This window comes from Amphiprion ocellaris, chromosome 6, assembly GCF_022539595.1.
Source record: "Amphiprion ocellaris isolate individual 3 ecotype Okinawa chromosome 6, ASM2253959v1, whole genome shotgun sequence".
Lineage (NCBI taxonomy): Eukaryota > Metazoa > Chordata > Actinopteri > Pomacentridae > Amphiprion > Amphiprion ocellaris.
The window spans coordinates 5,200,660-5,216,612 of NC_072771.1; the positions used below are offsets into that span (position 1 = coordinate 5,200,660).

Below are 15,953 nucleotides of genomic sequence, written 5' to 3' on the forward strand. Positions count from 1 at the left end.
ACAACAATATGTCATGAATTAGTAAAGATAAAAGGCTGAAATTTTTACTGTTCTTTCTCATCATGTTATTGCTTAAGAATATGCAATATTGTACAAGTAGACTGAACAGACTCTGATTGAGGGTGAGTTGAAATATGAAACAAAACCACATTCTTGAATTTCCCTCGGGATTAATAAAGTATCCATCCATCCATCCATCCATCCATCCATCCATCCATCCATCCATCCATCCAATTTTGAGTTCACATTAACAAAAAAAGTGAAAATACAGAAGCCAACAGTGATATTTTCTGAATCGTATGTAGCTGCATGTCACAATAAATCAAAACAAACATACAGAAAACTCTTTTAATATGAAATATGTGGTCACACAAATGAAAGTGTTATTTTCATTGAACTCTGACAATGGAGATGAGTGAAGTAAGGTCAATGAAGTCGGGCTGCGTGGTACAGTAAGTGTGGAAAAGCTCCTGCTTTTGAATGAATTAAAGTCTGCATTGTGTCCATACTGAAAGTTGAAACTGTAGGAGCTGGAAAATGCTTCAGAAATCCTCAGCACAAAGGATTTTTCTTCACATTGCACTTCTTTTTCTGTGTTTGTCTGCATGATTGTACCTAGAAAAAAGATGACAAGCTAGAAACTTATGAATTAATAGAAACGACAAAAGTGATCGAATCAGTCGCATCTGGTTGATTATGTTCATGTGATAACTTATGACAAGTCAGTTACTCCAGAACTGAATCTGACAGCATGAAAAGCACAGACTGACAAGCACTATTGCTTCAGTGGGACAATACAGTTGTACTGTAAGACAAAGACTGGAGTCTGAGATGAAACTAACATTTTAAAATCAATTCTATCTTCTTGCATCCACATTACTCCTTCAAATCACATACTGTATGTTATATGGTGTTTGCAGATGGTTTTTGGCGAAGTAGAGATACAATATTGGTCTAAAGACTGTCAAACAGTTGTGGGCAAACCAGAACTAGAGTCCCCAGTTGTGCATTACAAACCGTCCAAACACTGAAAGACAGCGCTTGCACAATAAAGCACAATAACCAGCAGGGAACAGCCATTTACAAACTGACCCTGCCCAATCCTGTTTACCTTAAACTAACTACTATCTATAGATTTTGTGTGTTGACTCAGCAGGAGTAATGTTAAATGAGGAAACTCTATCTACAGGTGTGCCTTACTGCATTATATTCCATTATATATGGAACTGTCACCTGGTCCCAGAATTATGTGCTTTGCTTTACATAAAGACATTTCTACTATAAATTGATGCAGAAAAGGCACAAGTAGTGGCATACAAATACACAGGAATGCAAAAAAATGAATGTGAAGCTCAAAGTCTTTCCCAATTGAAACATATGGTCCTGACACCAGTTTTTGTGCCAGTACTTGTGGAGCGAGGTTAAAAAAAAACAAAAAACTGTTGGGGCAGAAAAACACAAACCAACAAACAAAAAGTAATCTGAAAAGCAGCAGCCGCTCTACAGTCGTGGATATTCCTCTAACACCACTGTTTTACCCATGTGTGAAGCAACACTAAACATTTCCGTGACTCATCCCCTACTGGGAAAAGCCTTCAAACCCAACAGTGGAGGAACAGATCTGTGACAAAACTGAAACTTTGACCCAAACTTGAAGCCCAGCACTCACATTAAACAAAGTGATGAAACAAAGTTCAAGAAAAATTAAGAACTGCCACTCATCTAATCCAACCCCCTATAATGCTTAAGAAACCCTAAAGATCTAATGCTTTCATGTACACAAGATATAAACAAGCATGTTCAACTCTTGAACAAGACCAACAAACAACCCTAAAATAAGCCAGTCTGATCAGTTTGACCAAGCATTGCATTAAAAGTAAGTGACAAAAATGCATGACAAAAGGTTAACTATATTGCAAGCTTATATAACTGGTAAATCAGCAGAGCCAGAAATGAGGAAACAATCCCTAAACCAAACAAGCTGATGGAGAAAGAGATTAGCAGTCAAGCAACTTAAACAGGGTGAGGCTCAAATTACTATGTTTTTGTTCTTGATGCAATGATCCTTTTCTACTCGGTCTATCAGCTCCTGAACCAAGATCCACAACCAACTGTCCAAGCAAGAACAACTGCATACACAACAACACACAGGTGAGAACACACACAAACCAAAGGGCCAGTTTGGAAGAAGGTAAACACAGCTGGTTTGTCTTATATCCCTCTACCACAAGACAACAGGAGTGGACAATTTGATTTAAAAAGCTAAACACACAGACAAGGTTGCAGTCTGTAAATAAAATAATGATAAAATAACTAAAAACAGTTGTTGCCTCTAATGCAGAAAAAATTACATGTAGACAAATAATAGACAAATAAGATTTAAACTAAAAATGTGCACACTCAAAAACCCATTTTTGGGGTCATGAAAAAAAATTGTTGAGTTGTGACAACTTCTAATGAACTTCTAATGAAATTATGTTCAACCAACAGACTGCAGTGAGTTGGGGGAATTTGTTTTTCCTCTACAATAAAAGTTATTTTACATTACCAGTCTTAACTGTCTGAAATCGTCCAAAGTCGGGAAATAGACTTCCTAAACCCCACATGAAGAAAATCAATTGCCAAGCAAATTTCATTAAATTAGCTCAACTTAAATATATTATTAAAAAGACTAATGCAGAAATATGAGGTGATTATACTAAGCAAGCAGGTGCAATTACCAACAACACTTTTCTGTTTAATCTAGCACAAATAAAGTTTGTAAAAGCATCTGAATCTGTAACTTATTTATTTATTTATTTTAATTAATTGGTAGAAAGAGGCCCATTGAATAACTTTTTTGGACTGTCCAAAACCGGTATAGTAGTAAATGTTAACAGCCAACATTTTTTTGTTTGTTGTATAAATTTACCCAAATAATTTAAATATTACAGTTAAGATGCTACAATATAAAATATTAATAATCTTTAAAATATAACCATCATGAAGGAAGCTCAAGTTAGTTTGATCAGTTAATAACATTTCAGTCCCAATGTAGGGGCTGCAGTCACTTTTTGGTAAGTGGGAAATTGCATTATATTGGTTGAATTGATCATTTTCAACTATTTTAACTAATAATAACTGGATTTGTTATAATGTAGGACACAGAGCAGGATAAATAATGCAGAGGATATTTTTGAGAAACATTTACTTTTAGGCACAACACCAAAACTTTAGTTGTTCCGACAAGACAGAGGCAGAAAATTTGATTTTATTCATTTATTTATTTTTATTATACATTAGAGTTAATGGAGACTCAATATGTAAATTTAAAAGTGCAAACTGTGACCACCGAAGTTCTGCTTGCCAGGTCGGCCATTTTGTCGAAAATCCAAACGTCACTGGCACAAAATGGCTTCCGTTGGAGAAACAGAGACGCCATCTTTGCTAGCAGTTAAGCTAGCGCCTAGCTAGCCGGGGATAAGTTCTAGCAATCGTTTTTTTTCTGTGGAAATAGAGATTTAAGCGTGTTTTAGCAGCAAGAAAAGCAGCCCGCCTAATGAAGATGGTTGGTCAGGAGGTAAAGTCACTTTATTGGAACACAACTGGAAGTTTGTTAAATTCAGTAATAAAACGAGCTAACGAGCTAACGCGCGAACACCAAGCTAGCAGCCTCAGTCTGTTCCAGTGCAGCATCACTGGTGCATCTTCTCCTCCTTTGTCCTCTCCACCTCCTCCGCTACTGGGGCTTGGATGTCTGTTTTCACCACCAGCAGCTACCTAAGACCAGATGGCAGCTGTGAATCTTTTAGCAGATCCTCCAGCCTTCATTTTGGAGAGTTTAATTCAAGAGAACCTCGAAGTGGATGAACCCAAACAGGTACTGCTAGCATAGATGTAGTAAGTAGGCCACAGCTAGTTGTTCCCTTAAAAAAGTCTTTGAGCTCCTCTAGTTAAATAAAAATATTGAGTCTTTTTCATTGTATGTTTGCCAGCATTAGCTAGTTAATGTGTAAAAAAAAAAAAAAAAACACTGTAAAAGCAAATCATGTAAAAAAAAAACAAAAAACAACAACTATACAAATGTAGCAGCAAGAGTGTGAGAAAAATATGTTAGAAAGTAGTGGAATGCTGTAATGTTAAAAAAACAATAGTAAAACTGTGAAAATGACAGCAGATATCTGCAAAATAATATCTGTAGTTAATTTACATAAAGCAAAACATACATAGTGTAAAAGATTGAAGTGTTGTTTGGACAATATATAAAGTTGTGGCCTGTTTTCTTTCGTTAGCATGTAAATTTACACTTTTTTCTGCAATATTACTTGGTATAATCTGTAGTTTAACAAAATGTACATTTGTAATACAAATCAAAAAATTATTTGCAATTTTTAAGTCCTCAATATGCATATTATGCCTCTTAAATAATGACATATATCTGTAAAAATAATATTTTACCTGATTTAAACACTGTAAAAGTTGCATAAGTTTACAGTCAAACATTTTACAAGAATTAATTGCTATTCATAAAAATCTAGATTTTTGAGTCAACATAATTTACAATTTTTTTTACTGTACTATAATGCGTAGATTGATACATAATTTTGCCAATTTTACCAGATATAATCTGCAATTTAACAAAGTGTATATTTAAAAAAAAAAGCTTAATTGAACAGAATAATCGCAAAAATCCGTTGAATATATATATATTATAATATACTTCAAGTTTAACCCATCTGCAAATCATGTTGATTACAGTACAAAAAACGATATTCCGTATATCAAATATAGCCTATACATCAGAAATAACACTATAGTACTGCTTTGCTGCCTATAATCATCCCAAATGTGATTAAGCTATGAACTTTTATCATTTTCTTGGTCAGAATAAGACACACGTTTTCTGTAACAGACCTAGCATTTCACATATTTGCTCTTTATGATTCAGATAAAAGCAGCTGTAGACGTTTATAACCTGCAGCTTTAACAAAAAACACGGACACTAATCAGTTTCCTGGCAGCAGGTCACTTTCTGGCACGACGGGTGTTTCCTGTGAAGTGTTTCATCCAACTGCAGTCCGTCTGTCTGCTTTTTAAAGTTGGAATCCAAATTCCCAGCTTGACTGCGGTACTTGAAGGCAGCACAAGAGCCGCCCCGCTCCACCGGATTTCAGCCGGTAGTCGGTCGGTGTGTGTCAGTGACAGTCATCCCTTTAAACCCTCAGGACCTCGGACCGTCCACCTGCCTCACAGCTCTGCATTTGTTTTTATTTACTTTTTATTCCAAGGCTTTTAGGACCAGTCTAAATGACAGCACAGCAACAGGCGCCTGGACTGCAAACTCCGTGAAGGCTGCTCGGCTTCTGGGGAAACTGTTGCACGAAATCCCGCTGCGATGTCGCTGCTGTGTGTCAGAGGTATGTGCAACTACAGGTTATCTTTATTTTTTAAAAGAAAGTACGCAAACAGGCGAATTTTACCTAAAATATGATGCGTTCTGAGTGAATGTCAGAGTTTATTTGGGGAGTAAAGTAGTCAATCCTGCACAAGATTGAACATTTATTCATGAAAATCCAAAACTTTAAGTGGGAACGACTAAAACTGAATGACAATGTGATGTAAAATTACAATGTGAATGGTGTTTAACTGCCTCACCTTTGTAGAGCGAGCATTTCCTGTACAAAATGAACAAACTTTACAAGTTTCTCTTCAGATAAATGTGATTCAAACAGTGATAATATCTCTGTCTGTGCAACATTCAGTGGGTTATCTCTGAAACATGATTTTATTCTTTGCTAATATTATAAGTGGCTGATAAGAAACATTACCACACTGTAAAAAACAAAAACTTGACAGAAAAATATGTTAAGAAACAGTATAAGTAATGTTCAATACTATATATATATATATATATATATATATATATATATATATATATATATATTTATATATATAAATAAATAAAAGAAAATAATGGCACATCTGTAAAATATAGTATAAAATAAGAAGGTGAAAATGGTTTTGTAATAAACTAAAAATAATATTTTTAGTGGGTTTGAAGGCAGTAAAGCTGTAATTTTACAAATTGTAACAGCACAATTTATTATTATAGTATTAGCATACAGTTTTTTTTCCTTTTTGGGTGACAGTTTTTTTCTGGGGATTTTACAAGTTAATGCAACATGAAATCTGTAAAATAGCACAAAATTGCTGTTTTTTCTTTTACAGTGTAGTGTGCCCCAATTGTTAATTTTTTGAGAATGTGCCTCATTGAGTTTCACAAAAGTTGGATTTAAATTGTTAATTCAAGCAAAATGGAAGAAAAAAAACAGCATTCAGCCTGAAACTAAAACTGGACTTATCGATTGTCTGTGCTCATATATTAGCAGATAGAAACAAAAAAAGCATCACCATGAACTGTTAAATGCACCACTCTGTGGATATCTTTTTGCTTCTAATATACCAAATTTATGGAATACGTATCAAAATACATACATCTGTGCGGCTTTTCTTTCAAATTTTGTCTGTGTAATTGTCTCATTTTTGGCACATAATCAGCATCAATCATTGTCCAAAATGCTTAGTTAAGTTTAGGTCTTAGATATATTGTTAAAAAAAAAAAAAAAAAACAAAAAAAAAAAAACCAAGATAACAGAAACAGCATAACTGAACAAAACTAAATTTCCACCTAAACAGAAACTTCACCAGACTAAATCTTCTGATGCTGGCAATCTGCGTGATGAATTCTGATCATAAATATTGATATTAGCTATTGATTTGAAATTCTTAAATACAGTTTATTTCTCTGCCAAGGAGCATGGTGGAGTTATGTGACCACTGGCATAGGTTTGTCTGTCCGTCTGTCTGTGTGTTCGCAACATTACTCAATGGATTTGAATAAAATTTTCAGAGAAATTGAGAAACGACACAAGGACCAAGTGATTAGATTTTGGCAGTAATGCGGCTTATAGTCTGGATCCACAGATTTGTTATAGATTTCTGTAGCCTTGGGAGATAGTGGCATGGTGTCACTGTAACTATGACAAGTGAACACTACGTCAGCTGCCTGCTGATGATCACATGATTGTGATCCTACTACAAATCCACCACTGTGGACTGATCGGGACTTTTCGGTCAGAAATGATACAAGGAACAATTGATTTAATTGTGGGGGTGTTTCTGAGTCCCATCAATTCCCGCCGCTCGCTACATATTTAGGTTATGTGATCCAGTATCCGTACATAACGTACACATGCATAACACACGCCTGTGCTCAGCGTAAGGTCAGTTTGTTTGTGGGTACATCTATATTAAATGGACATACTATTTTGCCATGATTTCTGATAATCAATAACTAATAAAGAAATTCTGCATTTCTAGAAAAAAAAATGCTGCATTTCTGACAATGCCATATGGGGAATGAACAACCTTGGCGGAGTACTTCGCTCTTTGAGTGCTTTTCTTGTTCATTTAGTAACACGCTTAAAACATTTTTCAAGTGCAATACTCAACAGAATCACATCCTTCTACTTATTTTAATGAAGACTGAACCTGTAGAGTGTTAGCTGTAAGTGCTTTAATGAGTTAGAACTGGATTCCTATCAGAAAGTCAGTGTAACTGGCAAATTGTGGTTATTTTATAGGTTGTGTTTGTAGTATGTGGCTGACATTTGGTAGATTTTGGCCTTTATATTTACTGGACAGCAGTGACTCCTGGAAAGTTAAGACCTGCAGGAACCTTTAAAGGTCCCCTGGGAAATTTGAAATGGAATACTGATCATTATGGCTGCAACTAAGGATTGTTGTCATCATTGATTAATCTGTCAATTACTTTTTCGATTAATCAAGCAGTTGTTCGATCTTTAAAATGGAAGAAAGTGGTAAAAAATGTTTCAGAAAGCCCAAGATGACATCCTTAAATACCTTGTTTTGGCTACAACCCAAAAATAGTTTGGTTAATGTCATAGAGGAAGAAAAAAAACTGAAACTGTTCACATTTAGGAAGCTTGAATCAGAGAATTTTGACTTTTATTTCCTGAAAAAAATTATTCAGACTCATTAATTGAACTGACTGAACTAGTTGACAGCAAACTGATTAAATATGGAGCTTCTCTGAATATCAAAAACTGAATTCAGATCAATTAAAAATACTTTATTTGTCCCCTGGGGGCAATTTAAGGCATGTAGAGCAGTTGGATCAACCAATAGTGTGCTAAAATAGTTCAGAAGTGTATGAATAAATATGGGGAAAAGCCAAAGATGGCGAAAAGTGAACTGCCTTTAAGAGTCTGCAGATCTTTTGATGAACATTAAAAGAGTTTCAATGTCTGATGAGGCCTCCTGGGTATAAAAAAGCTGCTTTGAAGTAAAAAAAAAAAAACCTTGTCTTGTATGGCTTCTTAGTTGCTGAAATTTAAATATTAACCTATAAAAATGGATGTAAATGGAAACTGTCCACATGTTTTTGCAACTAGAAGAAAATATACTCGCTTGCAAGTGAAAATGAGGTGAAATTAGATGAGAGAAAGCTACTCTAGCATTACAATGTGCATTTTTAGGAACATTTTGATGAAGAGTTTGGAGTTTGACAAAGAGTTAATATGCTTCATGGGAGATGGAAACACCTTCAGTCATAGTGAGTAGTTGTACAACTGAAAGAAAAAGAATCAAGCTGTTGTTGAAACCCGGCATGTGTCTCCAGACAGATAAAGTTTAGTTAATTAAAGGTTAAAACCGGGCACATCCCACACTGGCCCCTGTTTATTTTACATTCTGGCTCCTTCCCAGATGACAAATTGCTGTCCTTTCACAGACACGTTGATTGATTTTCACACCATCAAACTATTGTGTGGCTATCTCTAACTGTCAGCCCCCGGCGTATTGTTTCTCACCGATCCTTTCGAAACCATTTCTCATCTTTGGGCGCCCAAGGCTGGAAGGCCACCAGCACCAAACTCCTCTATTACAGGATGATGAGATGGAGGGAGTGAAGCACAGCTGGGTCGCATTGGGCTCAGACAAGTGGAATTATAAAAAGATCATCATTTTGTTTCATAGCTTGTGAAGAGATGGAGCAAGTGTGGTTCGTGTTCACCTGTAACTGAGGTTTTACTGATGCAGGTGAACAGAAACCTGCAGAAAATCACCCAACGCTGCAGATTCCATCGACTTCATCAAGATTTATAGAGAGCTTCAGCTGGTTTTTTTAGCTCTCTAGTCTGTATATGCCGGTAAATTTTAATTTTGATTGGACAAATGATTGGTAATGTTGCTCCATAATTGCTGCATGTGTAGATAAGAAACATTTGCTAATAAGTTCACCTTATAGTGGAAGATACAGACGTAGATCTGAGTGATACTGATCGTAGATTCTTCATCAATAGCAATAAGAAAATTGTTTCAAAGTTTCACCTCAAAACATTCAATTCAAACCACCATGACAGCGAATGAAATGCAAAAATGCAAATGTTTAGTTGCATGAATAAACTCCGGGTTTACTCACCTCCTGGATCATAAACAACCAATCATATTTTTTGATAATGGAGCCCCTTTGCCCTCTGTAGCTCTGGCTTTTACAGGTCTAACCCTAATCGTAAGCTGTGTTTTAACCCAACTGTGAAATTTTTCCCAACCCTAACCAAGTAATTTTTACGTCCAACCTTGCTAACTGCAAACATGAAAAAATGTCTAACAAAGCGTGGGATTTTCCCCAACCTTACTATGTCGTTTTGGTACCTGAACCTAACCAGAAAACGAGTGAAAACTGAAAGTAAACAAGGACAGAAAATGAAATTTAAGCCAAAAAACTGATGGTGTGTCATTCATCAAGGATGCAAACTGTTGCCCTGTGGAGACTGCAGCTGGTCAGAACCTGTATTTGCCCTTGTGAGATGCACTTTGGTATCTAAAAACACCTACGACCCTGCATCCAGCACCACCTCCACATAAACATTCCCAGCGGCCTGCTATAGGAGCTGACGGACTAGACTTTGGAGAGCATATGCAGACTTGATCCTTCATGTAACAGCTTTGTTTAGATTTTGGCCAGAATTCCGACTTATGGCAAGAATTGACTTGTGTCGGGCTGTGGAAACGGAACTCCGACGTAAGTGGAGGACCCTCAGTAGATAGATAGATAGATAGATAGATAGATAGATACTTTATTTCCAATGGGGAAATAAGGTATCTAGTTACTCACACTTATTACATGTAAGAAAAATAAGGTGAAAACTGTGCTAGTAGAAGATAAGGTGGAAGAAAAAACAGCGAGTGGAATGAAAAAATATGCATAGTATAAAAAGAATAAATATATGGAAAATCTAAGTGTTTTCCTAAGGTATTGCACCTTAATTTGCTGTCAGACCTACTTCAGTCCACCTTGGTATTGATTCTCCAAGCCTTTGGAACTGTACTGGAGGGACGGACACCATTTTTTCAAAGATATTCCATAATTTTCCCGTCATTTGGTGTTTTAAAAGATTGTCGTAGAGAGTGCCGTCTAACACGTTGCTCCAAAACGTCTCACAGGTGTTTGGTTGGGTTGAGATCTGGTGACTGTAAAGGCCACAGCATCTGATTCACATCATTTTCAGACTAATTAAACCATTTAGTTATTCCTCGTGCCCTGTGGATGGGAACGCTGTCGTCAGAATAGAAATGTTTCATCACAGGATGAAGGTGATATCTCAGAATAACTTTCTCTCTAAATAACGCCAGCTAAATGCATTCACAGTGCAACAGAACCACCTGATCCCCTCATGGGTTCAGTCCTTTCCTTTAATTCATCACTCGTCTCCATTAGTTTCCATTTTTCCGTTCAGTAGATGCGCCCTCCCTGATTAAAGGAACCCGGATTTTCCATCTCATTGAGAGAAAATGCGGACGAACCAGAAGAGTGGCATTCTTGTTTCTAAAGAGCCGGGATACTTTTTTCCTCATTCCTCGCCGAGTCGAGGGCCCTCAGAACCTGCATGGTGGCTGACAGTCCTCTGAGGAAAAATGAGACTCAAAAGCAGAAGATGGGAGGACAGCGTCTCTGACAGCTCAGCCGGTACCCACACTCAGCTATTTCTGGATGGCAATTAGCAGCGGAATAAATGCATACAGTAGTGGCATTGCATCATTTCGCCGGCTACTGTGAAGAAACCGCATTAGAGGGGGGAAATATCCTGCATGGTAGATGCAGTAAATACATTCACAGAGGGATTCAAACCTCTCCAAAAAAATAGGAGCTTGTGTAATTTTTATTTCATAATGGCTTGGTTTGGACTCATGAAGGTAGTAAGTGGTTTTGTAGGCCACCAGATGCCACAGGTGAGGACAGTAGGTGAGAATAGAGCAGGTCAGCCAGCTCACCAGTGCTGGACTGACTGATACAAGTAAAGCCTGAGCGGCCCGTCTAGGAGGCTGGGGGTGGGGATAGAGGGGGAATAATCCTCCGGCCATCTGCTGCTGTTGCTGTCCTCTGAGTGTTTATGCTTGTATATATGTGTGTGTTGGAGTACAACTCACGTGGGACGGCGGACTTCACTTCCTCCTTCATTCCATTCCCTTCATGATCAGGCTACTTCCTCGTATCGGCCTCCTCTCACATCCTTTTCCCTTCACCTAATCCTCTCTGTGGGCCATTTGTCTTAAATCAGACTTTGTCTTCTGAAGGGATCAGGGACGTACAGTGCTTTTACTTTTAAAATAGTGGCACATACATGGGAAAAATACACATATTTTCCTGGAAAGTTGCATCAGAATACTGGCAACTGTGGTCACCAGTATGCACTGTATTTTAAGAAACCAAGGAAAGATAATTTATCCTACTAAAGAAAATCTCTGAAATCTCAGAGTGTCGGTGTAGAGTCATGAAAAATATTTTTAGCTGCCTAAATCCTAAATCATGTTGCTGCTCTAAACAGTGTTTGGTAAACTGTAGTGTGAATTGTCGGTCAATTTTTAAAGTAGTTTACTGTTAAACTAGTGTTAAAATTTTGTTGTATTTTCCAGTAATTTATTGCAATGTAGATAAATTATTGCATTTACCTCGTTAATCATTTTTGTGCAATGATGAGTCTTTCTAGCACTCGTTAGTTTCTTGTCTTCTGTTGCTGTGATATTTTAGGCTGATATTTAGACTAAGAATAGTAATTAAATATATATGATTCCTGCAAGCTGGTTACTGCAGTGCTATGGCAAATAATTGGGTTTTCTTTTTTTTTCTTTTTTTTTTTTATTTACAGATTAGTGGGTATGCCCTGTAGATCCAGTTTGCATTTTGTCCATACCAATACTTTTGTATACTTTAATTTTACTGTATTTTTTTAAGATCTTACAAATTCATATTTCTTTTTTACATATACACAGCCTTAAAGCTGATGGCTGAAGCTTATACCTCTTTCAGAGTAGTCATAGGTGTCTTGGTGGCCCCTCTCACTAGTCTCTTTCTCGTGACTCACTCAGAGTAGTCATAGGTGTCTTGGTGGCCTCCTCAATAGTCTCTTTCTTTTGATTCCTTCAGAGGAGTCATAATTGTCTTGATGGCCTCTGTCACTAGCCTGTCCTTTGATTCCTTCAGATGAGTCGTAGTTGTCTTGGTGGCTTCCTCAATAGTCTCCTCCTTTTAATAATAATAATAATGATAATAATAATGGATTAAATTTATATAGCGCTTTTCAAGGCACTCAAAACGCTTCACAATGAATCCATCATTCATTCACTCACGTTCTCCTCCCTATTCTCTTACTTTTGATTCCTTCAGATGAGTCATAGCTGTCTTGGTGGCCTCCCTAACTAGTCTCTTTCTTGTAACTCCTTCAGAGGCGACGTTTCACATATCTGCCTGGTTTGCCCAACAGTATGACCGCTTTCATCGGTAGTGGACCTCATATCGTTGCTTACTGTGGTCTTATGGTACAAGTGTGTCGCACAGGTAGTAAAAGAATGCTTAAAACAGCTGGATAAGCCAAATCTGCAATACTATGTTAGCATTTAACAGTGCAGAGCCTGCGATAAGCCAAAGTGGCCTCATTTTTAATAGACACAGTCAGATTAATTTAACAGTTACAGGAATGTCGGATTAAATCGAGTTGTAAACGTCACAGCTGCACAAACAGCACGCAGTAATCTGTAATCCAGATACTAGTGTTATCCCGTATATGGGTATATGAATGACAAGATTTCTTTGCTTGTGAACACAATCAAGAAAAAATGTTGATTTAGTTTGCTATTTTGTTACGGTTGCAGTTTCAATCATTGATTAATTGGTTGCTGTACAAAGTATTAAGCAATTAAAAGAATCTGATTATATTTTAAGGTAACATCTTTAAATGAACTTTGGTCCAACCAATGCTTCCTAGATTAAGTATTGATGAAGTGTAGCTCAATACTGTGCAGCTTGACGTCATCCCCTGCTACACCTTTTTTTGTACTGGACAGGAAAGTGGTTCTAGTTCTGCTAAATGCAAGTTATGGATGTTTTACAGTTTGTAGACAAACAGTGGAGAAAATTAATGCAAGGCCCGAGGGAGTGAAGATGTCTGTGTTTGTGTCATCATCCCTGGACCTCCTCCTGTTCAACACTCCTGGACTTCTTCAGGCATCTCACTCTAATTGGCTCAGTATCACGTCGAAGTAGAGAGACAGCAGGGGGAGAAATCTCTAATTTGTGTTTATGCAGGGTGATGTGAAGTACACAAGCTAAACACACTGAAGAGAAGCAAATGGAGTCACATTGTGTGACTCAAACCGAATCCTTTAAGTTGTTTCGTAGTTTTGTGGACTCTATGGGAAATTAATGAATTCGTCAACAGATGATTAAATCAAAGAATGACGTGCGAGTCCACAGCAAACCACAAATCCAATAGATAACGAAGCTGTAAGTCTTCATTAGCTGTGATTATACAGGCCTCAGATCTTCTGAATTCTTATTTAGTAGTGAAAAGTGACTGAACTGAGGCAGAAAAGAACAGAAACGCTGACCTTAAATGGGTTGATTTCATGTCAGGTTATGACGAGACCACAAAACATGCACAGTTTTGCAATTAAAGAGGATTTTCACCAATCTAGGTATTATACAAGCACAATATACACAAATGATGTGTATGATTGACACAGAACAGAGAGCAAAGGGCTGGGTGATTTGGCAAAATGTTTTATTTTGAATTTAATCCACTTCCTTTAATATTAGCCGCTTTTAGTCACTTATACGTTAACACAGTAATGAAAAATTATTACAATACCATAAATAATCACATAAATGAATGGTGGGATCATGCTTGAGGTTTTCCATGCAAACAGACTTTAAAATTTCTTGAAGGAATTTTATATCTATTTCATTTAAATTAAAGTGCTTAACATTCTATTGAACAACTTTCTTATTGCCTCTCGCTGTTGGTTTATCGCCCTACTTTTGCACTCATACTTCATACTGTTCTCAAGTACATTTAAACCAAAAGGGCAGTATGTTTACTGAGTGTAAATGTCATGTATCGAGCCAGGAACAGTAAGAAAATTAGTTTGGAAGACGTTTCTTGGGTCCACATCCGGCCAAATCTGATGCTGTACACATCAGGGTTGAAAGCCAGCTGTACCAACGTCCCTAAATTAATTACTATTAAGGGTATAACATCAACACTACTCATCTGTGTCTTTTTTTAAACAAAAAAGTGATTTTATGAACCACATGCCACCACAAAAATTTTCCATATGTAGCCAGATTTCGACAGGTGAGAGTGTGTTTAGTTACAGAGGATTAAGTACAAACAAGAACAGCGATAACATGAGGTAAAACTCTGTTGTTTAATTTGCTGTTGGAACTTTATCGGATTCGGTGCACAATTTTATTATGCGCCGTGTAGATGATTACAAAAACGTACTTGGGTTTAGAATGCTTTCCAGCAGGGCGACTGGCAGAGGGGACAATGATATTCTGTCAGACTATAGATTAATTGTACCTTACTTTAACTCCAATATAACCCAGCTAATTAATTGAATTTGTCAGATAATTATTTAGATTAAAAAAAGTAATGACAAGACATGATACAGGGAGTCCTCGACCTCAGAATTCTCTTCCTACGGTGCAACATAACACGATTTTCACCCTAAATTGGAACTCACATACTGTACTTAAGTACCTTCCCTACGCTAACACAGTGGTAAAATCATAATCTAAGACATAAAAACACTGTGCAAGAAAACATAATGAATTAAACAAAGGGAACAATTCCTTAGCCACACTGAATTAGCACAATCCAATGTGGCGTACAACCGGGCAAATGTAAACAAAGCCATTTTCCTCATATAGCACCACGTGACAACGTATTCATCTGCTGCAGTTGCCAGCTAGTTCCCATGCAAAATTTGTTTTACGTCGTAAATGCCGTACGTTGGAATGATGGAACAGGACTTTCTTAATAAATTTATGGGAGATGGTGATGTAACCACGAAACGCAGTAGGTCGAGGACGCCATAAACTAAGGACCTGGTGTAAGGCTAAGTTACAAGGATCGTTTTTACCATTTGGAGAAAATAGCTTCTATTCCAGAGCCATAGGAGAACTGAACTTAGCCAAACACTGACACTAATTCACTGTTACATTTACAGAATATATAATAGTACATGTATATGCACCTTCTCTTTATAGACAAACCTGTGCAAGCGTGTTTTTTGCACTACTATAAGCTGCAACATTATCTTACAACACCAAATCAGCCATTTCACAGTTTTTAAAGGTTTCACTTGTACTTAATTTTTTTATTATATTTGTTTTAATGCAGTTATCTGGTTGTGTGAATGCACCAACAGCAATGCTTCTTAATTTTCTCAAAGGTTATAACACTCTCTGATGGACAAAATATGTAATACTTTTTCTGATCTACCTGTACTGCAATATTTTTGTTGCTTGTCAGGTAACACACAGAATACACTGATACTGATATGTCTGCGATAAGCTAAAACTGGCATGCTCGGTTGGTTTGTTGGCGCAA

General features: G+C 36.9%; 1 protein-coding gene across 1 annotated transcript in view; it reads left to right on the forward strand.

Moving 5' to 3' along the window:
- The first annotated feature begins 5,122 nt into the window (after window positions 1-5,122).
- Window positions 5,123-15,953, forward strand: part of LOC111565599 (protein unc-13 homolog B-like) — a 279,044-nt gene continuing 268,213 nt past the window's right edge. The window contains exon 1 of the mRNA XM_055011386.1: window positions 5,123-5,396. Coding sequence (XP_054867361.1) covers window positions 5,375-5,396 — 22 coding nt within the window. The 5' untranslated portion in view covers window positions 5,123-5,374. The remainder of the gene's footprint in view (window positions 5,397-15,953) is intronic.